The sequence below is a fragment of the Hylaeus volcanicus genome, chromosome 5, assembly GCF_026283585.1.
Source record: "Hylaeus volcanicus isolate JK05 chromosome 5, UHH_iyHylVolc1.0_haploid, whole genome shotgun sequence".
NCBI classification, from domain to species: domain Eukaryota; kingdom Metazoa; phylum Arthropoda; class Insecta; order Hymenoptera; family Colletidae; genus Hylaeus; species Hylaeus volcanicus.
In genome coordinates, this window is record NC_071980.1 from 19,412,513 (window position 1) to 19,435,193 (window position 22,681).

Here is a 22,681-nt window from a genome sequence, read left to right on the forward strand (position 1 = left end):
CGGACCTCTGGGCCAGAATCTCGCGAGGAGCCGCGAAATTAAAAGGCCGCGTGGAAAGGGGATGCACGGGGGAGAAAACGTTTCTATAATTCAGTGCGGTGCCTACCGAAACGTCGATCGTCCGGGATCGAGGATCAGGGGCGGATAATGTATGTACCCTCTGTCGAACGTGAAGAGAGAAGAGAGCCTCGGAGAAGCACGTAGAGACTCTGTCTCTCGCCACTTGGTCTCTCTCGCTTTCTCTGCTCGCTCTGGCCTTGCGGAGGGTTTGCGGGGGTGCACCCCCACGGGCCAGCTGAGAAGAGGGGCAGCGCTGACCAACGCGAACGGACAGCTCACCAGTAGACAAGTTGCCCCCGGCATGCCAACTTGGGGCACCCTCGGTTTTTCGAAATCCAAACAAGCCGCGATACGGTTTTTCCTTCGTCGATTTCTTTGGTGGGACGGTGAACGTCGCGCTCGAAGTTTCCCGTCGTGTTTCTTAACGGATTGTTCATTTACGAAGTCAAAATTGTAGAAGACCGTGGTAGCTTTACGTCACAGAGCACGTTTTTCTATCGTGGAAGTGTTCCAAGAGTTTCTGGTTGATGACCACGAAGCGTGGGTGCATCGTTGTTGAGGGAAGCTTGATACCGAGGGAAGGACGTTGAGGCGCGCTAGAATTGCTGAAGGGACTGCTTCAAAGGCCTACTAATGGTTGTCGGGATCTGTCACTTCGGGATCAAGAGGAAGATGCACGTCGACGCGAACCCGACGTTTCGGATACGTAAGCGGAATTATTTTTTATTGGGGGGATGAAACATTGTTTATAGGCCACTAATTTCTTAAGTTGCGTAGCCATTGCAAGCTTTGGTTCGTGTAACATTTTCGACTAAGTGAGTGGTAAATATCACAATACTTATCAACAAATAGTAATGATTCATATCGATTCGTCTTAGTGCATTTACTTTAATATTATTGAATATTTCAATTTATTTATTGAGTTCCTTATGAATATTGCTCCTGTTGTGATGTTTCATTGTTGCGTTGTTTGTTTATTCTAAATAAAATTTTAAGATGAACACTCAAAGAATGATCAACATCAATTAATTTTTATTTCGACTGAATTTTCCCAGTCATTTTCAATACATCACAATTGAATTCCATAAAATAAGTAAACAGTAGATAAAATGTAAATAAGAACAAGGAACAACAGGAAGTCAAAAAAACTTCAGGAATGTTTGAAAAAGTCTGCTTGATATTTGAGACGTCCACGTGTACGTTAGTCGCATTTACAGATAGAATAGAAATTGTTTAAAAGTGGTCAGACAAATGATTCTAATACTCCTTACACACACGTATAATATAAGGAATTCTTTATATTCAAAACACAATTCATTTTTTGAAAGCGTCTACGCGAAGTAATGATGCAGAGAAAAGAAATATTCGTTTCATTATCCATACAATTTATTTTAAAAACAGTCATATCGGTTCGTTAACAAGCATTATCTGAAAAATGTTTTTCTACAATGTAGATTCGATTTTATCTTCACTGAATTATCATATACCCTACTGGAACCTTTCAATTAGTAATTTTAGTGAGTGATGATACCAGCATGCGTCACGTAGACTTTAAGAATTTGTATAAAAGAGCACCATGTGTCCCGCATCAGACAACATGTCGACTTGAATTAATTGCGACCTTGCTTCCTGAATTTTAGTATGTTTTCATTGCCTCTACCCTCATCGTACCGTCTACCAGTTCCTTTATCATTAATCGAGAATTATACGCTCAGTTTCTTCCATGGTAATTCGTACCGTTAATTACAGGACAATTTATACATCCTTTTACATTTGTTTACACGTGTCACATCACAAAGAACACTTTTAAATTAATTTCTAACATATTTTGATTCATTCGTTATTATTATCATTATTATTATTATCACTATGTTATTAAAATTAACGATAGAAAGGTACAATGCTATCTTTTAAGAAATACTTCTTTTTATTATTACATTGAACTAGAATATTTTTACCTTTAATATAAATATGAATACCATCCCAATAGAGGATTTCTGGAATAACATTGATTGATCCAATCTCCAAAGAATTAATTAATTTTAATCATTAAACAAATGTATTCCTTAAATGTTCCTATTTTTCTTGCATTTATAATTATATTTACGCGTTTCACCAGTAAGAGATACAAGAAGATGGCCTCGATATTGCCAAGAAGAGTCAATACATCCTCTAGTAGGGTATGAGATCCAAAACCAACCCTCTTTCTGTGATTAGACTAGCGTTCAACGATTGGGGTTGCTTTTAGGTCGGGGAGGGATGTCCCTCGCCATTTTAAAGTCCCCACCCTCTTCGTTTGTACTAGCTTCAGTCTCTGCTCACCCCATACGCTTCAGATTATCTCCAGGCGCACTCGAACTACGCTCTGTCATCCCTATTCGTGATCTGCTTGTATCCATTTTTTTTGTTCCCGGCATTCTCACCCACCCTCCCCCTTGTTCGCCGTTATCCCATTCTCGTTTGCGCGATCTTTTTCACGAGAGGTACGCGGACGGGGGTGACTCGAGAAGCTCCATCTTAATCAACTTTGTAGGGTACGGGAACACGGGAGGGTCGCGATCTCGTATGCTAATTGGACTACTAATTCATAAATTTTCATGAAATATCGGCGAGCACTTGCGGTGTTTCCGTCCTGCGGCTTATAATGATAGTTTAATAGGATTAGATCGCGGCAAGTCGAATGTCAGTCACGCTTTGCATTATCGGCGGATTTCTCGCGGCGTTCATCGATCTTTCACGACCGGGGGTGATTACGAAAACGGGCGTCCCAGTGTCCCACAAATAAATGGGGGAACTGTAGGCATTATGGTTGTCATATCTTTGGATGTATTAGAACGCTGCAAAAATACTGAGCCAGTCTTTTCTAGGAAAATTGATAAAGTTGGATTGGAGTACCTACGTGATTAATAAAATATTTCTTTAACCAAAATTGAAATGATATATACATATATAGTCTTTGTTTAACCTATTCACTCCAAATTACGAGATGTCTCGTAGTTCAAATTGATTGCAATTAATCAAGGGATAAGTTTATAGCCTTTTGAGTCACGAATTATATTGAGTCAAAAGGAGATCGTTAATTTTCTTTTTATTATTAAAACAACAAATTTAGCATCATTTTTTATTATCAAAATAATAATCTAGATTAAAACGGTTTAAATTTGCCTGGCAGTGAATGGGTTAATTAATATTGAATCAAAGTATGTTAATAATAAGTTCTTTTCTTGAGTAAACTTGAAATAAAATGTATACTGGCTTCCTTTAATTAAAATTGTAGCTAAACACACGTCACCAGATTATGACAAATAAAATTGTAATCGTTTCTGATGAAAAACTGTCTGTTCAAACGTAGAAAATATTGATAATCCATATAGTAAGCAACTTTTTGTTAAGAAGACACACACATACAATTTCTTACGGTTCTGTTTACATCAAAAAGTTCGTTATATCGAGAGACATACAAAACGACCCGATGCTCTGAAAGTAACAAGCATATTAAATTTGTACATTGTCTCGGCAAGTTTAGAGGATACAGAAAAGGAAGTTAGAGGGCAAGTGTCGATAAATCCCACGGAAAATCTAATTAAACTGGCCCGCAGAAAAACTGGCTCCCCCTAGCGCGTGGAGCCTCGAACGAAACTCGGCTCGTAATCTTGGGAGGGCACCTTATCAGATCGTTATCAGCCGATCTGACCGCGTTCCTGCTTCTGGGTTGGTCACGATCCGGGGCCCAATGGCCCTCATACCTTCCCTCCCTTCTTCCCTGCCCCTGAATACGGGCCTTACTTCGGACAGTACCTTAATTAAGCGTTATGACTTGAATTCCTCGTTAAGCGAACACGTAGCCTCCTCTCCGTGGCGCGCACGAGCTGATCCTCGCCGAGTTTATTACAAATTTCTAGCGAAACGAAAAGGAAAAATTCAGGCTGCTGCTGAACGTCGTTTTTCTGAAGTCCTAGTATTAATTTATCGCGGCATGGGAAAATTGTTAAAATTACTTGGACCGTTTCGTGGGGAGTAAAGTGAAGTAAAATAAGAGGATGCGTAGTTCTCTTCATGGAGCGCGTCGATAGATTCTTGGAGAGTTTATGGTTCATAGGGTGAGTTTAATTTCACCAGTCTGGGTGAAGCAAAAAGAAAATTTTTATTTCATTGAGATTGCTAATACGATGGGGCTGGAATATTATTTTGTTTAACAGTGTACTTGTTAGCATTATTCTAGTAGGAAATTTAATTGAAGGATATAACTTTGTAGAAACAATTTTATATGTTTTTTTTAACTTGGGTTAATAATATATTATACTTTATATATTAATATCATGAAATTAGATGATAGCTTCTCGAAGAACAAGTTTAAATGAAATGTTGCAGAACCTAACTGTTGATAGACTGTCTACTATACACTGTCAGGAAAATTTAAAGCGTTTTGCCTTGGGCACCAAGATTTAATACAGATCTGTAATCTAGGTGATTATTTTGATAATAAAAAGTGATATTAAATTTATTGTTTTAAAAAGAACATATACGATCTTCTTTTGTAATAATTCTTGACTCAAAAGGCTATAAACTTATTCCTTGAGTAATTACAATCAATTTGAACTAAAGAACTGCATTAGTGTATCTAGCTAATAATTATGTATTAACATTGTTTAAAGAAACCTTTTGCCAATAAAAATATTCATCCTTTAGGAAGAAAGTTTCTAGTTCGAATTATTTGGTATCTGTGAAGAGAATGTAAGTGTTCTTGATGCTAACGTGGAAGGTAACACCCTGTATACAGCTTCCTCGGTTCCTTCAGTGCCAGAAGCACTCTCGTTGGATATAATATATCGTCTGGATTAGCGGAGACCTCTTATTGTTTTCCACTCTTGCGAAGATCCCCGGCAACCCCCGCACCACCCCGTTCAAACCGTATCCTCGCCTTTCTTTCTTCTCTCGCCCGTGTCCTTAGTTATAACTTAATTACAGGAAAGCTGCTCGCACAGACGGCCAGGCTGGCTCCGAGCGATATATTGTATATTAGATTTCCCGTCATTACAAACTTTTTGCGTCGAGAAATTACATCTCCAGAAGGGCTGGAGTCGGAAACGGGGTGAAACTTGCGACGCTGGAAAACGAATTTGCTTGGAGATGGCGTGGAAACATCGATTTCGAATTTTTAACGTAGCTCGAGGAGAAGAAATATTCACTGTGTAATGGCGTAAAGGTTGACTGGGAAATTGGATATAGTAATTATTAGTCGTATAAATTGGTTGGCATGGAGAACAATTAGCACCCTAATATATGGCGAGTTGAGCACTACAGTGAAGCAAGTTAGATAAAAAAAAAATATACATGTCGAATTGAATAAACTCCTTCTTTTTGAAGTCGGTTAAAAATTAAAAATTTAGCTACAGCATGCTTTGACACCCCCGAACGAAGAAGTGCTATATGAATGCACTTTTAATTTTCATTTCTATATATCACTACTCTTATCATACTATTACAGTGTTGTTAAAGAAATTTACTCTCTATAATAACTCCGAATGTTTTCAAATCCGTTTCAATTTAATTAAAATTCATCGAATTCAGAATAGCAAGCGGGAGAGTCGAGCCCAAGAAATGGAGCAGTTGTCGCTCGCGTTTAGGATTGGCCAATATTCATGACTGGCTGGACGGATCGCCGATGGAGGCACCTGGCGCATAATACGATCGATTAAATTTCCATTTCGTCGCTGGTACGTCGGTCATAAAATTAGAATCCAACGATAAACCATGCTGCGGTGAACACCGAGCTGTCCCAGAGGCCTGAACGTGGCCGCGTTCGAGCGGATCAAAGCGGAGTGGCGATACCGGCCGATAGAGCGCGACGAAGCGGTGATATTCAAGATGTTGATTGCCGACAAACCTCTCTAATTACCGCGTAATTATGAGCGTAAGCGTCGGGGGCCGCGAACACAGGCGAGTGCACAGGATCCCTGGAGCATGGTCGTGCTTAATTGTCAGGACTACGGAGTCCGAGGGCTGGCATGTCGGCGTGGCTATTGTGCCAATTAACGCGAATTTCTGTCGTTATTATTTTTTAACGAATTATACAGGCGCCCGGCTCATTTGCATTCGATGAATATTTCATTTCCACCGACAGTCGATGCTGGTACACGTTGGAAACTCGATTAATTAATCGAACGACCTGGATAAACCGGAGCACTCTCTTTGTCTGGACCTAAAGCGCGTGACACCTTCCAAAAATGGGCTTTGGGAATTTTTTTAAACTGTGTACCGTGGATATCTTGTGAAATTTGTATCGTACAATGCTTGGAGAGAGGCAGTGAACATAAATCAATCAACAGAAAATATGAAGTATTAAACAAAATTGGCAGAAAAAGGTTTAACGATAATCTTGGGACAACTGGAGACTGCGAAACCGAGATTACATGTAATTTTTCCTTATTAAAGAAGATGGAAAGATAAAAACATCTTTTGAAATGCTTACAAGTAACGAATGCGTACGTGAAAAGGCAAATAAATCTTTGAAAGGTAGATGTACTTTTGTAAAAAAAAAAATTCATAGACCGTAATACAATATGAACTGAAAGTCTTTCGTTTCCTGGTCGAACGTTACCATTTCTGAAATCCGAAGCATCCAGGAGGTTTGGAGAAGCATGAATGCAATAATCGAAAAGGAAGTTCAATCATCGGAGCATCAGTTGACTATATTGGTTATTTCTCCTAGAATTCTCCTGGAGTCCGTCAGACTGAACGAGAGAATTAAAATTTGATCGCATCCAAAGCCTTCGCATCGCACATCTAGCCAATCGAATCGCTTTCTTATCAAGTCCTCCAGGATCCATTGCTGTTTTTTTCCATTCTTGCCGTCTTTACTTGTCACCTTACGTGCAACATTTCCTGTTATAATCCCGCCTACATCTTCGATGGAAGTTTTATTCCTGTTGGTTTAGCTCAGCAATAGGCTTGATCGAAGTAGAGGTCAATTATAGCATAACAGCCCGATTCTTAACTTTCATTTCCATTTATTCGATTCCAATCACTTTATTCATCAATTTCTTTCCAGTCTTATCATTTCTTGTAATTGTAAAACATTGCAAGGGGATATGACGACTTTAAAAAATCAGCCACCAATTGTTTACCTGAGTGTTGATTAAATTCGTCTCATGTATGTCTGCTCGAAAATTAAATTAAATTCACGAGATAACGAATCTTATGCTTGCTCTTGAAAGATAAAATATAAACACCCTCTATTAATATATACAGACACTCCCATAAGTATTCCTACCCTCTATTGAAGAAATTTGTCTAAATTAAATGGCAGGTTTAATGTTTCCAAATCAATTTTTCATTATAAATATACATTTCGTGTACATATTTCTAAGAAAACATTTATTTGAAAATATCAAACCTGTACTTTAATATATAATAGATAAATTTCTTGAATAGATACAGAGGATACGAATACTTTTGGGACTATGTATAACAATTTGAGAGAACATTTGTCACAATAACCTCGTCGAATACAGAAACTGTTTTCTCTTGCCATGTAACACCCCCTTCGAAAATCAGTGATAAATAAAAATTCACCATCCACGTCGTTGAATATTCTTAGTGGTTAAGAATCACTGGGAGCCTGTTCCATTCCTTCTTCGAGGCAGTCTCCGTCTCGATTGCTCCCGACCGAGGCGTTTCTCTGACGAATAAGTCGACTCCATTACCTCGCTGCGTGAAGCACTTACGCTTCTCCCCTGGCCTCCGTCTTGCTTCCCTTCCTTCAGCGACGCTTCCACCCCGCCAGGGCGCGAGTCGCCTGGAAAACCACCACCTTGGGCGAAACGTCCGCGTCCGCGTCCCTGCGAGGCCGTTAATGGCTCCTCGTTCTCCTCTACGTGCAACGAAACGTCCTCGCGCTACGACCAGGCGTACGTGTCTGCACAGTTTCACGGTAATTCGAACGAAAATACCGTAATAAGGTACGTGCGAAACTAGACGGCGACACCGCGCGCCGTTTCGACCTACGACGCTCACGATTCGACGATCGTCCTTCTGTTGCGTGAAGCGACGCGATTTACGATCGGAAACCTTTCCGGCGGTTCTTCAATGTTTCTGTGCGATGTCACTGCTTTTAGGACGTCAAGATGGTGAGGGGCGATTTTAGGTGAATAATTAGCGAGATTTGTGTATTTTTATGTGATTAAATATTACTGGTGTATACATATGACGTAGACTCTGTTTCGAATGGTATGGAAAGAAATCAGAATGTGTTTGGGCCTTTTTGACTCGCGTTTATATGGTACTATTATAACTAGACTGTGGATTTTTATATCGGGTTGTCTAGAAAGTTTGTGCCAATTTTGAAGAAGAATTCAAAGGCATATTTGAATTTTGACATATATTTATCAAATAATATATGTACCATTTTGTGCCACTTTCACTTTCAAAAAATGTGTGCATGTTACTTGTTTTCGAGCATTTCGATATATTCAGCCCTGTACAACGAAAATCGACATGTACTTCTAATTATACAAGAAACTTCAAAGTGTACAGAGTATGCAAAAGAATGAAAAAAATATTGGAAGTAAAGTTCATATTATAATATTTGCAAAGTGAAATAAATTCTTATTTAGGTCAAAATTAAACTCTCAGCACATCCTCCTCTCACTTATTTCAGGTCTTGCGTATCTTCGAAACAGAAAAGTGTCGCAAGCATCCCCACACAACCCTAACGTTATTGTCGCCCCCATCCAACTGGTCGAGCCTCCCCACAAATCGCGTCGAATTAACTCGCCGTAAATAACGACGCCATTTTCGAATTGCCCACGGGCCAAGGCGGGGACTCGGAAGATCTCCAGAGGAAGGGGTTGCGAGGTCACGGCGCGTGTCACAGAATGGAAACCAATAAAAAAGGGGGTCCCGAAGCTCCTTTATGCATCGGATGCTCGCCACGCGACCCCAACCCTTCCTCCCAGTCCTCATCAATTTCAAATAATTTCTCTCCGACGCGATCGTTTCTTTTTTTTTCTGTTACTCTCTCCTACTAGCGTGTCTATCGATGTCTGTCCGTTTTTTTTTTTGCTACGACACCCCCTCGTGTATCCAGCGGTATATGGAAGGACCCCTCGAATCACAGAGAACGATCGTCGTGAGCAATTATCTCAGAATCCATCAGTTTCACTGAGGGATTAAGCGTTTCGAGAGCGATTATCGGTCCTGGGGTCGATGATCGATCGATACGACGCCTTCTCGACGCAACGAGAACATCTAATTGGATGAAATGCAGCCTCCAGCCCGTTTTTGCGCCCGTATTATCCCTGTTACGCTTCGTGGAATTCGGGAGCTAGGACGAGGGTTGCGAGGACGAGAGGAGCATCGATGAAACATCGCGGATTCCTGGAAATCCAGAGGAAACTATCCGGTTAGGTCTTTACGCGACGAAATTATTGTGCTCGCGGTGGAGACTGGGGTGCTCTTCGTTGCTGGGGTAGTGGCTGGTCGAGAAAGAGCTTCCTTGGGAATTCTGCTTTGAGCTAGGTCTGCAAAATCCTAGCAGTGAATCATTCGGACTCAACCATTTCCTGTCCAGGGAACATAGTTATTATAACAACCATTTTACAAATTCCTATTTCATATCTCGATTACTTAAAACTACCCCCAGCGTTTCCACCTCTAGAACACTATTTAGCTTTCTTGGAAATTCTAGTTTAAGTTAGGACTGCAAAATCCTCGCAGTAAGTCTTTCTAACTCAACCATTTCCTGTCCAGTGAACCTAGCTATTATAACACTACTATTAAACATTTCTACCTCATATCTCGATTACTTAAAACTACCCCCAGCGTTCCCACCCTTCGAACACTATCTAGCTAATGGCGACACGGCGCGAATGATCTTTTCTCTCGCATGTTACCTCCCGCGATAGCGTCGAAAGTCATTGGAGGAAGCGAGGTTGCAACCTTTTCGCGGGTGGAGCGAGCCTCATAATAAGAGAGAATGCTCGCAACTACCCCGTAGGAGCAGGGGTGCGTTGGACAAGGCGGTCGCCATGGAGACGGAAGATCAAGTGGGCAGAGAAGCGGCGCGGCGGGCCAGGAGGAGGCGGTGAGACAGGGGTGGGTTGATTTCTTCATAACGGCCGCCATTATCGCGCCCTCCGACTGTGCCTCCCGGTCCTCCTCCCCCTCATTATGTCCCGGGGCGGACGGGAATATTCTTGTTTTAAAAATAATCGCCGCCAGCCGGGTCGCGAATGGCGCCGTTTGTAATTGGAAAAAGTCTCTGCTCACGTGCAAGAACGCTGTTTCTAGGGGCTGCATTTCTTCCCCCCGCGTCCCGTCTCCATCCGACCTGCACAGTCTCCGCGTTTCTCCTTCCACCAGAAGTTTCCAACCGGGATAACGCGATACTTTTATCTGGATAAACATTAACCACTGGTAGATCCACTGCTCGTTCGTTATTCGGGATGGTATTTGAATTGTTAATTTTAGAATTCAGAATCTTAATAATAATATGAACACGGGAGTTTTGGGGGTTGATTAATCGTTTAGGGATTCTGTTTGTTTATTCGAGTGTTATTTCTTTGCTTTTTTCAGGGGATTGCAATTCGCAAGATGTAGAACTCTTTCATTTTTATCTATAAAGTTTGTATAATTGTAAATTCGTGTTTATTATGTTTATGGAAGTTTGACAAGATGCTACTTCAGATAGGAAAGTGATGTAATGATAGTTTTCTCTGAGAGTTTTGCAAAAGATCCAAACACTTGAAGATTGAGATGGTTGTAATTGCGTAGAACGTACTTTAACAGATTTTTTTAGGAATATATCTTCAGGAATTTTTTCCAAAGTGTCTGTTCTATCTTGTGATATTGCAAGTAATAAATGGGAGGCGGTGGATTACACCGTTTACAGCCCTTATGTTTTACGACAACCATACCGAAATACGGATGGGTTCGAGTAGTCGTTACTCAGCGTATGTATGGACTGGATAGTAATGTTGTCTCTGCGAATCTCAATACGTATTTATTATTCATCAACTCATTGATTTTTATCGACCTGGCATTGAAAATTTGCACACTAGTTGACTAGTTGACTAAAAATAGAAACTTACTAAGAATAATTTGAATTTAACGTAAAAAAAATGACAATACTTTTCGGTTACCCTAATATCAGCATCCTGAAGAGGTTTGCCCTGTAATAAGAAGAAGAATTATGAGTAGTTTTCAGATGTCTAATACAGGGAGGAAACTAAAGTAATGAAACACATTTGTTTACATTCCCAAGTGTAAAAGACACTTGCATAGGGTCGAGAGGGAACCTTGGAATCTTTAAGAAAACTGTGGTTAATTTAAAAAACAAAAATTTATATGTTAATACTTTCCAATCTGGCATTCTTCAGAAGGGGGTAAAATATCTAAACACACTCAGAACAAATTCGTTTAGATTGATTATAATTGGTCAGCGAATATTTTGATTGCCATTTGATTTATGAATGATTAAAAAGGATGAATGAAAATTTAATATAGTGTAAAAGACATATTTAATATCACTTTATATTATAAAAATAACTTAAACGATACGGTTATAACATGTTAATTATACATCACGGCACCTAGAGCAAGCCGCTCTAAATTTGTCTGGCAGTGAATGGGTTAAACTCTAGAAGAGTCTTAAACATAGTTCATCAGGATGACCTCTATAAGGCACCCTTGTAATGCGTGGTAGGGTAGATCATCGAAGTCACCGTCACTTCCTACGTTACCTCTGAACCATGACGTAAACACTTAAGGGTTGAAGCCCCTTCATCAACCCTGATTACTCTCCAAACTGTCCACCCATTCCACCCAGAGAACTCGTCAAATCCAAGAAAGGACACGCTAAATCAGTTCGACGAGTGCACAGTCCCAGTCAATTTCTCATCGCCATTCGCGCCGGTTACGGTGGCACGATTTCCACCCCCACATAACCGACGCTTTCGCGAAGGAAACGCGGTTTCCATATCGGCTGGTCAAGGGTGGTGCATACGTATCACAAGGCGATCCTTAAAAATTGATGAGACGGCGGGTTCTCCACGCAAACTAGATGTATCCGGATGCCCGGCATCTCGTATTCATGGTGCTCCTTCGACCAAAGGGAGAGAATCTTTCTCGTTCGAGGAAAGAGGAAGCGGCGCGAGCAACGTTGGCGGGGTGAAAAAAAAATGGAAAAGCCCGGGAAACGCGTATGCTCGCTGCGAATTCAGCGCGATTAGAGTATATCGCGACGGGAATGGCCGAGTGCAATATCGTTCCCCGGAAACCGCAGCCTTCAAAGCAGCGTACGCGGCCTAGAGGGGGGTTCGGGGGTGCGGTTAAACTACCGCAAAGCAACGAAATGTCAGCATTAATATTTCAACCGTCTCTTGTGCGCTGGCCAACGGTCGCCTCTATGCTTATTACACTTATTGTATCGTGGCGTGGTTTAAATATTAAAATCTCGTTTCCCGCTGAAACCCGCCGGCCACCGACCACGGAAGAACGCGGACCGGAAGCCGCATCGATCCGATTTTTTCGGAGCCACTCGTGTCCACTCGAATCGTCGCCACTCGCTTTGGAACGAAATTGCCGAAACTTGGCAAACATTTATAATTATAGAGTTCTTCAAGTAAAACCGAGTCCTTTGCTTCTTAGGGTTGAGTTGGAACCATAAATAAATAGAAGGGTTGAATGTTTCATTTGGAAAATTTTGTGATCAATTTCAGAGAAGGATTTGTTACATATGGTTCTTATTTCGTCGGAATTTGTCGTACATTCTTCTTGGGACTGCTGAGGCTGAGGTATTCCTTTAATTAAATACCCAAACCCTCGTTCAGAAATATGTGGACACTTTTCACGTTCAATGAATAGTTACACCGTGAATTATTGCTAGAAAATTGTTTGTTACCACATTCTGTTTCGACTGAGTACTTGGTAACATTTAATAATATTAAATTTTTTAGTGGAATGCTATGTCTCGTAGAGGAACTATGGAATCATGTAGAAACAACAACAATTGGAAAACATTTGTGATGAGATGTTAAAAAGTAAAGAGTAATATTACTTCAGATACAACGAAGACATTACTGGTTAGCTTGATTAACAGCTTATCTATCAAGACTGCTAATAGAAATGTTAAGAGCACACGGTGGATACATTAATGAAAAGAAAATTCAATGGCGTTTTATATTATTTATATTCTCTAATGCAACACAGACTAAATATAAAAACATAGGTGATCTTTATTAATAGATCCGTAACTTTATTTACATATTTTCTAATAAGTTCCTAATAACCGAGCTACCAGCTAGTAACTTCACGTGCTGAAAATTTTGCACTAGTAACAAATAGAAACTGATTTATAAATGTTTTCATACTTCTTCACTCCATTTGAAGTAACGAAATTTGTGATTTTATAAGAGGTTTCACATCCATAAGTGACAGAGTCATTACAACGCACTGCGGAAAGGATTGTTTGCCAACTCGTCGAGCATGAATCATCGAAAAGGTAACACCTGACCTCTGTTCTGTTTAAAAATGTAAGATCTCGAGGATAATGTGCCATAGTTCTTTTTCCATTCGACGAGGTCGCTTTTTTCTTTGTCGAGTTAAAAATCATTGCGACTTGCAAAGTAAAACACTGCAGTCTTGGTTCATGTGTTGAACTGGAACAATTGGAGCACAGTTTCATATGCAATTAAAACATTCTAATTTTCAGATATCTTAAAGAACCTAGAGAGTTTCTTGCAAGTCTCTATATAAAATACTGATCTAATTTAAATAACCTATTCTTCTTACATTAATTGTTTTCATAATAATATCGTTGAGTAGTCGGATCTAAACACTTACCTTTTCTTTTCTAATCCATCTACCAAAGCCATTTTCTAGTTACCTTCAGCTGTAAAGGAGATTCCTATTGAATAAATAACAACGAACCCATTCTAATACCGATCGATCTACCTCTAACAAACACGACCGTCCAGTAAGTTGATATTTCTCAGCAGCATCGAGATTATCGTGTTCTTGGTGGACGTCATCAATCGCTCAGTCTTCCACGCCGCAATTGGGGAACCAGTCACTTATTAATTCGACACGATCGCCTTCTGACAAGCTAGAATCGCGTGTCCGTCCCAGCAACCCCGTCTCCCTTAGTATTCATAAAGGTCAGCCGTGTGCGACTCGCAAGTGGCATCTATCGTGCACGTATTCCTCATTCACCCGATTACGTACACGAGACACCTGTACAGTTACTCGTCAGCGCTGCGGTCAGGTGAGCTCCACCGACTTTCAGTGGCTGTCGAAGAGGATCCATGACAGTTCCGCTAGAACCTCGTCATCCAGTCGAAGCAACGCAGACTAGAGGATTGATCTTCACCTTGTCTGAGTGTTGGATTTTTCTTGACGCTAGACGCTTCGTTAACGGTTGCGATTTCTATGATTCTGATACGTCAGATGAGTCTATTGGAAATGTTTATTGTTAGAGAAATGTTAATTCGCAGACTTTTCACGGCGATATTTGCATTTCAAGACAGTACGATTTGAGATTTTAATGAAAGTATGAGGATATATAAATCGTTGGTGATTTTTTATTTAATAAGCAATACGGTAGTCTTAGTAATGATTATTTGTATGTTTTCGATATATCAGATTGTTAGATCTTCTGGAGACACTGCACTACTATAGGTTCTTTTTAAATTTCAGTGAATTTAAGAGAATACCAAGATATATTCATAGAATAAATAATACATATAATAATATTCATTATTATGTGTATTATTCTTCACGACGGATTTGAAAGAGGTTTAAATGAACCTACCAAGGCATATATTTGCAAGTTTTTCGATGTTGAAGAAGAGGGTTTGAACCTTCAGGAAACGCTAAACCGAGTATTTATGCATCCCTGAACGATTTACCGAAAGGATGGAAACAGGACGACGTGTTTAGTGGCCAGTTGGCGACGGGAACTGTGAATACGAAAGAAGCGCGGTCTTTTACGTTCCTCTGGAGACTTTCCACGGGAACAGGACAGGTCGTATTTATCGAAGTTTGTTTTTTCTTGAAAGCGATCTGACCGTTCCTCTGTCAGACTTTCTAGCATCGAATAATCGTGATATTATCGTTCTGCCTTTTTCTGGTGTCAGATGAATTATTGCATTCACATTTATTGTTCCATTTCTAAAATGTAATACAATTACACATGCACAATTTGGTTTTCACTTTCCCATCCATTTTTAATTCCATCTCTCTAATCTAACAAGAGTAATCTAAATTTGTCACTTTTGTAGTAATTATAATAATTGCGCATGCATTTAATTATTAAAAGAAGCGAATATTCGAAAAGATTGACATATCAAAATCTCCTCAAACAAATAAAATGAAACATTTCTATGTAAATGACATTTTCCTCAGCTGATTTAGAGAATTCATGAGAGATCGATCGTTTAACGTATTTTATTGATTTTATTCCCTGAGAAAAAATATTTTCAGGTTAATTCTAAGCCTCTCCTGCCGATCGCATTATCATCTTAACGATTCGGGTGACACTGATCGAAGCCTCTAGTTGTGCGCTCGGTATTTATCGATCATACCAGCCGCGATTTAATCGACCTTTTTTCTTTTTCTCTCTCGAAACGGCAAGGGATATCGCTCGCGGCGTTATTGTACGCTTGTGACTAATGTTTCTCGTCGGAAAAAGTCGATCCGCGACTGGATGCACGAACGAGGTCGGTGTTCATATTTAATGTAAGCGTGTGCCAGTTTCTGACGGCAGTCCTTCGTTTAATAATGAAAACCGGCGCATCAAGGATCCCGCATTGTCTGTTTTTCAGAGGTGCGCAACAATTGCTTAGACGTCGCTCGGATACTCGCATTCTCGGCACCGTTTCCTTTTTTAGTTGCCCGTTTATTCAATACGCTTTTGCAACTTATTCCGAGAATCACGGTCGCCACGATCGCGTATCTGCTCCCCGCGATCGCAGAAAATATTTGCTCCATGTTTATTCATATTCACTTATAGTTACTCGGATGGGTAATCGTTGGAGACGTGGTACTATAGCAGTCTGTAATTCAAATTTTTATTTTTATTCAATTTATACCGAAAATACTATAATTATTTGAGACTCTGGGTGGGAACTTAATCGATCACTTTGCTACATTTTGCACTCTGAACGCAATGGTCGCCTTATAAACATAGAAATTAAATAAGAAAGGATAGAACTCCTTCAGAAATACTAAAAATATACGTGGTGCTTACTTTAACACGAGTATCTCTGGAATAATATTATTACCCCCATTCATAGTTAAACTTAGAAATTAAATGAAGATCTCTAGAATAACATTCTTAACCCTACTTAAATATGCGTATTATACGATGTAGCCAATTTCCAGCTACACAACCTTAATAAATAAATGAAAATATACATAAACTACTCAAATATATCAGAATGCAACACTTAAAAAGTTGCTACTGACATTTGTCACGAGATTCAGCACATTCTCTATCGTCTCTCAAGGAGCCTCTGAAGCACGAAAATCAGCACATCACCCCCATCCCCGTTTCGTTGATATGTCATCGTTAGAGTCTCCGTTATTTTCCACGGCAGAGAACGGATCCAGTCGCATTTGCGGTGGTTTATCTGTCGGTAGTATTGAAATGTCGTTTGCGCGTGTGTGCGCTCATGAAAAGCGAACGAAAGGAAAGAAAAGGTGGGATTATCTGAATACAGTCGTTTCAGGGGTGAGTTGCGACCCCCCAGGGGGTAGTAGGTGGCCGCCGCCCTCGGCCACGCTGGACGGGTCCTCGCCCCCCCGTGTGACGTATAGTGGTCATTCTCGCACCGAATTACCACCATCTTCTTTCCACGAGCACTCGGACGCCCAAGGGTTCAAATAGATTATTTGAATATCGATCCGAATTCGCCCCATTTCTGGGAATCGCGATTGCACGCTGGGAGGGCGGCGTTTCGCCATGTGTCACGATGATTGCTCGCGTTTTAGCATAATTCGAGCTGATTGATAACGGCTCGGGGTGTATCCGCGATATCTACGCGAACGTTTCTCGGGTGCCCCTTCTATTTAATCAGGATCAGGGCACCGAGCTTTAGGAAATCACGGGGGCGCGCGAGCTCGTTGTATATATTTGCTGGCTTCGAGGGGGAGGGGAATTTCGGACGATGAATTACTGGGAAATATTGTTCGCAATTGTGGAAAATTAGGGATTGTAATAATAAACAGTTAAACTGTATTTCTCCAGTCTTCTACTTGTGAATAATTCAGTAGAAAGGTGTCAGATAGTAAAATATTAAAATTAAAATGTAGCAACCCTCGTGGTCGTGTCGTCAAAGTTAATTACCAAAGACGATTTTATCTTGATGCAATTTGATTATCTGTTAACACTAAAACCATCGACACCTATGCATATCTGTCACGTGTTCAACTATATCTTTTTATCTAGGGATAGAGGAAGCAATGAATTTCTAAATATACTAATTTGTCTATTAAAAAATTGTCTCCTAAAAATTACAGCGAATAAATCCTCGATACAACAATTGAGTGATTTTAAGAAAGAGTTTGAAGTGCATGTGGTCAATTTGATCACCTTTATAGTTTTCGCGAGGGTCATACCGAGGGAAATTCTTTTCGCAGTCTCGTTGATCATTTTTACAAGAGAAAGACCGAGTTTCCCGGTCGATTTTACAACGCGACGTCACTAACGAGGCCCCGTTGCGCTTTTTGTTGCAGCCAGCGACGCGCTCGGCCGAATCGATAAGGAGCCAGCCTCGCCAGAATCCATACAAGGTGAGTTTGCACAGAGTTTCATCGTCCGTCTGTCGTTCGTTCCTTTCTTCCTCGCTCCTTCTCCCTTTCCCTGGCTCTCTTTGAATCGACCTCTTTCTCTCCGTCTGTCTCTGTCCAACAGCCGCGATACGATTAACGCACCGAAGGGCTTAACCTTCGCCGATGGCAGGAACATAAATTTCACAAACGAATAATACGACACGCGGCGGACTGAGCGAAAGGCGAAGTATCGGCATTATAAATCCGCGTCGTTATTTCTTAGCCTCTTTTTTTGCCCCCGGTGCAACGGGGCAACCTTTAATTGCAACGATGAGACCGCGTTGTGACGCGAACGCAGAAAATCGCCGGGAAAGGAGCGGACTGATTGAGAAATTTTCAGACCGCAAAGAAGTGCTGCTGGACGAGGAGGATCTTATTAATCGGGTGGGGATGGAGTTTGTTCTCTGCTCGAGTCGATCGATGGACGTTGCACGGGAGTAATGACGTGGTCCTGTCAAAATTAAAGTATTTTAGGCTTATTTTATTGTTGATGTATGTCAGAGTATTAGTATAGTGTACCATTGATCGTTAACATGTTGACTGTCACATTAACTTTTATATCCATGGGTACTCCTGACATTTATTTAATATAAAATGAGACATATATATGAATATTCAGTAATTCAATAGTAACTTATTTTAGAATTTATTATTTTAGTTTCATAACAGGGTATACAAGATTTTGGACTTATGCTTTAATTAAATGGCTCGGTTAGGACATTCTAACCAAGGTGGGGAGAGTGGTAGCCATAGTAATTGCACCATTTAACAGTTCATAGAATATAAAAATACGTTACGAATATGGCTGCTAAATCATCTTATCGTAATAAATTACATTTTCTTTGATTTAATTCAAATCTCTATCATAAATAAGTGGTGCCAATTCTATTTATGATCTAAAAGGTGCGAGTTTTTCCTTCCTAACCTGTGTCATCAGTCCAACAAATTCAAGAAACATCTTCTAAACTGCATGAGCTCCAAAACGTAACGAACCACTCTGCACAGTAGCCTCTTCGTCAAACCTTTACCCCTAAACTCCCCACTTAACTTTACCTTCGCCAACCAATATAACTCATCATTTGCAACCTCGATGCAGAAGCTTCCCACAGAAAAAATTCGCACGAGAAGACGCCAAAGCATTCCAACCCAAAGTACGCCCGAGCAGAAGGTCGCCCGAAAGGGTCCCCCTTCCGCTAATCTCTTTCCACGTAAAATATGTCATAAAACCAATTACTCTCGACGAACGCCGCCGACACTGGGGTCGGTGGCGGTTTGTCATTTGCCTCGAAGAATTCTCCGCGTATAACCAGCCTTTCGAGCCGAGGCATCATCCGCTCGCTAAGTCCAGACTCGAGAGACTTTCCGTCGGAGTCGTAAAAGGGTATGCAGTCCTCCCTCGACGTCGTCGAACCCCGAGGCTGCGCCATGTTTTTTCGCCAAAAACCTCCGTACCCGCCAATCGAGAAAAATTTCAGTGGATTTTATCACCTGGCGGAGTAAGAATCGACGGCCGAGGTTGGTCTCGAGACTTTTGAGACTTCTCACGCGACAGCAGACGGAAGAGCGACAGGTCGTGGAGGATTCTGATAATTTAGGCTCGCGTGAGAACAACCTACCTTCTGTGTGCGAGTGTGTGTGTGTTATTCTGCTGACCGTTCCCGTTGTCTGGAAAGTGCTAACGCACTTCTGGGGACTGTCACGTGTCGCAAAGTGTAACGAGGATCCTGGAGACTGTGTAATGATGGACACGATGGACTTTAACTAGTGGATCAGCGACACGTTCGACACTCCATCATTGATGTTAAGTTTAGAAGAGATCTCTGGTCTGGTCTCTCTTCTTCCTGATGTCATCTTCATGATACTCCAATAGGGAATCTCTCGCTCTCAATTTTGGCTTTCAATTTGTAGCATATACGAGCGATCTTGAGGAACTAGGTACTTGTAAAACGTCAGTCTTCAGGTTGGAATAATTTTCAAGGCGTTGAATCGTAATTTTGACAATGCTTTTAGTAAATTTTATTTTACCTATCAGAGCTATGAGTATTCATATATGAAAGCACCATGTACAAGCTGTGAACAATTTTCTCAATTTACTTCACAATAGTTGTTTATAAGATTCAATCAACTTAAAACTACCTATTGCTAACGATATCATCAATATCTCGAGTGTGGATAATTTTTATTAAAAAATTCAGAACATATTCGGTTCACAATGAATTTACACCCACGTTTCAACCCTCATAACGCTTCCGCTTATAACAATCGTATTTAGTCCTATACATGTACCCAAATTATGTATCATACCATCTGAAACATGAGTTGCATTTTTTAAATCAATTCCCATCTCAAACCAACGACTCGAAAACTTTTATATCGCGCACGAAAATTCAACAGGCTATCCAAAAATGTCCGGTTCACGATTGCTCGATCTCGAGCGTCTAAATCGCGTCCCCAGGATGAAAAATGAGCATCGCGATCGACGGGATGCTAACAAAGCTCGGGTGGACGCAAAAAATCGACGATGGGACCGGAGTCTCGGAAATCCTGAACCGGTCGTAACTCGAGAAAGACTCCGAGGATCCTCCGACGAACGTTGCCACGAGTTAGACGTGTATTTGTCCCTATGACCGTGAGCTAGGGGGCGAAACCGAGAAGGAGCGAACGATCGACGCTGAAAGGGGAGGAGAGAACCCCTGAATAGGGCCCAAAGCGCGAAGGAGACGAAATATCATCGTAGACCTGTGTTTTACTTTATAGCATTTAGCCCCATTGTTTGTCTTATTGCTATTAGCCTCCGTCAATTAGTAATTGTGTTTTTAATGCCGATTCCGTGAATCGGGCCCGATGCAGCGGCGGTTGGGCCCCACCAAGGACTGACGAGAAGGGGTCCAACCTTGGTGAGTTCGAGGGAAGCCGGTAGGAGAAAATCAGGCGATGAATCGGTGGGGATTCGAGTCAGGTGGGAGAACGGGCCCACGAATGGGGGAGGGGGAAGGGGGCATGTCATTAGGAGTCGTTAATATCACGGACCTCTGTAATTTGACACACTTCCGATCGCCTAGCGCCACCACCGCCACCCGCTCCATTTCGTTTCCTTTCCACCGCCTCGATCTTTTCTATCCTTTTCGCTCCCCTTTTCCTTCGATAGCTCGATCCTCTTTTCCCTTTGGCCTTTTCGCCGATTTCGCCTTCGTCGGCCTGTGGGGCCATGGAACCGCAGGTACAAGAAGTCGCGCAACGCGATGTTCGTGCCTTTTCGAACAGGTGGCAGAGGTCCATAGGGAAAGGGGTGCACAGCAAGGGGTGACAGGTTGTCGAAGGAAGGAGGTACGGACAGTGTGGATATTTGTGGTGTGTAATAATTGTTATTGTCGAATATTACTCCAAGGAAAGCGTGACTGTTAGAGCATTCTTGAAAAAAGTTGTGAACAATTTTAAAAATTCATCATTTAACCCTTTGCACTCGGATGTGCCCTATGAAGTGACCATCGTGAGTCTATCAAATTTTGTTAGTGACATAAAGGATATCTATAACATAAAGGATTTATATTTGCAATCATGTCAACGCTTCAAGAAAGCTATAAAAATTTATAATCAAGTCTAATAATAGAAAGACACGTTTCCAAAGTTAGACTATCTTATGTAATGCAATTCTGCAACGAGATAGTGCAGAGTGCAAAGGGCTAATTCTTTGATACCTACTCTATAAAATATCACATTCAAAAGAGAACGATGAAAACGTGGTCAGAGAAATTTCCTCGATTACGATACCTTTCTTACAACTTAAAAAGTACAAAAACCACAAAGTTAATTTCAATAGATTAAATCTCCATCCAATTCTGTACCCTAGAACCATGCTCTAAGAACGTTCCACGACGAACAAGTAAAAATTCAGCCGTTCAATCGAATACAAACGCCCCAAAATAAATTTCTACGTTATCCATCACCTGACATCGGACCAGAATTGCGCCCGCCCCCGATCGCAAGGTGGAACGAGAGGAACAAATTTTCCGCGCCAGTGCCAACGTTGGGCGGGCGCGCGACGCCAAGATATCCGTCGTTAATTAACTCCCTGCGCACTCGGTAACGAATTGCCGGTAATTAACTCGAGTCGTGCAGGCGCGATCGCGCCGTGACGCGTCGCGGACGCGGTTCGTAAATCGTCGATGCCGGTTACGAAATCGTTTCTGAAAGAACGAGGGTCCGCGTCGTTTGGAATGCAAGCAGCCGCGATCGATATGATCCACGGATGCTAATCGAATCGCTAATCGTTTATTCCTGCGACGTACAGGCACACCTGTTCGACCGATATGGTCAGACCAGAGATTCTTTTAACGCTCGTTTCATGGAGATCTCTCGAACGGAGAACGGCCAAGTCCCTTATCATACTTTGTAATGCGAACTCTCGACGAGATTTTCTTCGTTCTTTGTCCTGCTTTTTTTTCTTTTAGCTCGGTTAACGACGAGCCAGGGGAACGATAAGCGAAAAATCGTGCGCTCCTATGCTCTGGCGAAGACGGACCTGGTGTCGGCCATTGATATCTATCCGAGATCCGTTTGGGTTCGATTCTCCGTGTCGGCGGTGTGTAAATTACGGTTGAACTCTCCTTCACCTGTCGATGGCTATCAGGCCTCGTCGATATCGCTATTGTTTCGTTTGATACCGTCGCGAGAGACCTACTTTATTGAATTATGAGAAGCGTTGGAGATTTGACTTTTATGCATTCGCAGAAGGACTTACGGTTATTTTGTGTATTTAGATTCTAGTGCTGCGAATATTCGTTTGAAGTAT

General features: G+C 41.3%; 1 protein-coding gene across 1 annotated transcript in view; it reads left to right on the forward strand.

Moving 5' to 3' along the window:
• Positions 1-640: 640 nt before the first annotated feature.
• LOC128876565 (POU domain, class 2, transcription factor 1-like) overlaps positions 641-22,681 on the forward strand; it is a 57,925-nt gene continuing 35,884 nt past the window's right edge. The window contains exons 1-2 of the mRNA XM_054123034.1: positions 641-766; positions 17,794-17,850. Of these exons, the coding sequence (XP_053979009.1) occupies positions 694-766; positions 17,794-17,850 (130 nt within the window). The 5' untranslated portion in view covers positions 641-693. The remainder of the gene's footprint in view (positions 767-17,793; positions 17,851-22,681) is intronic.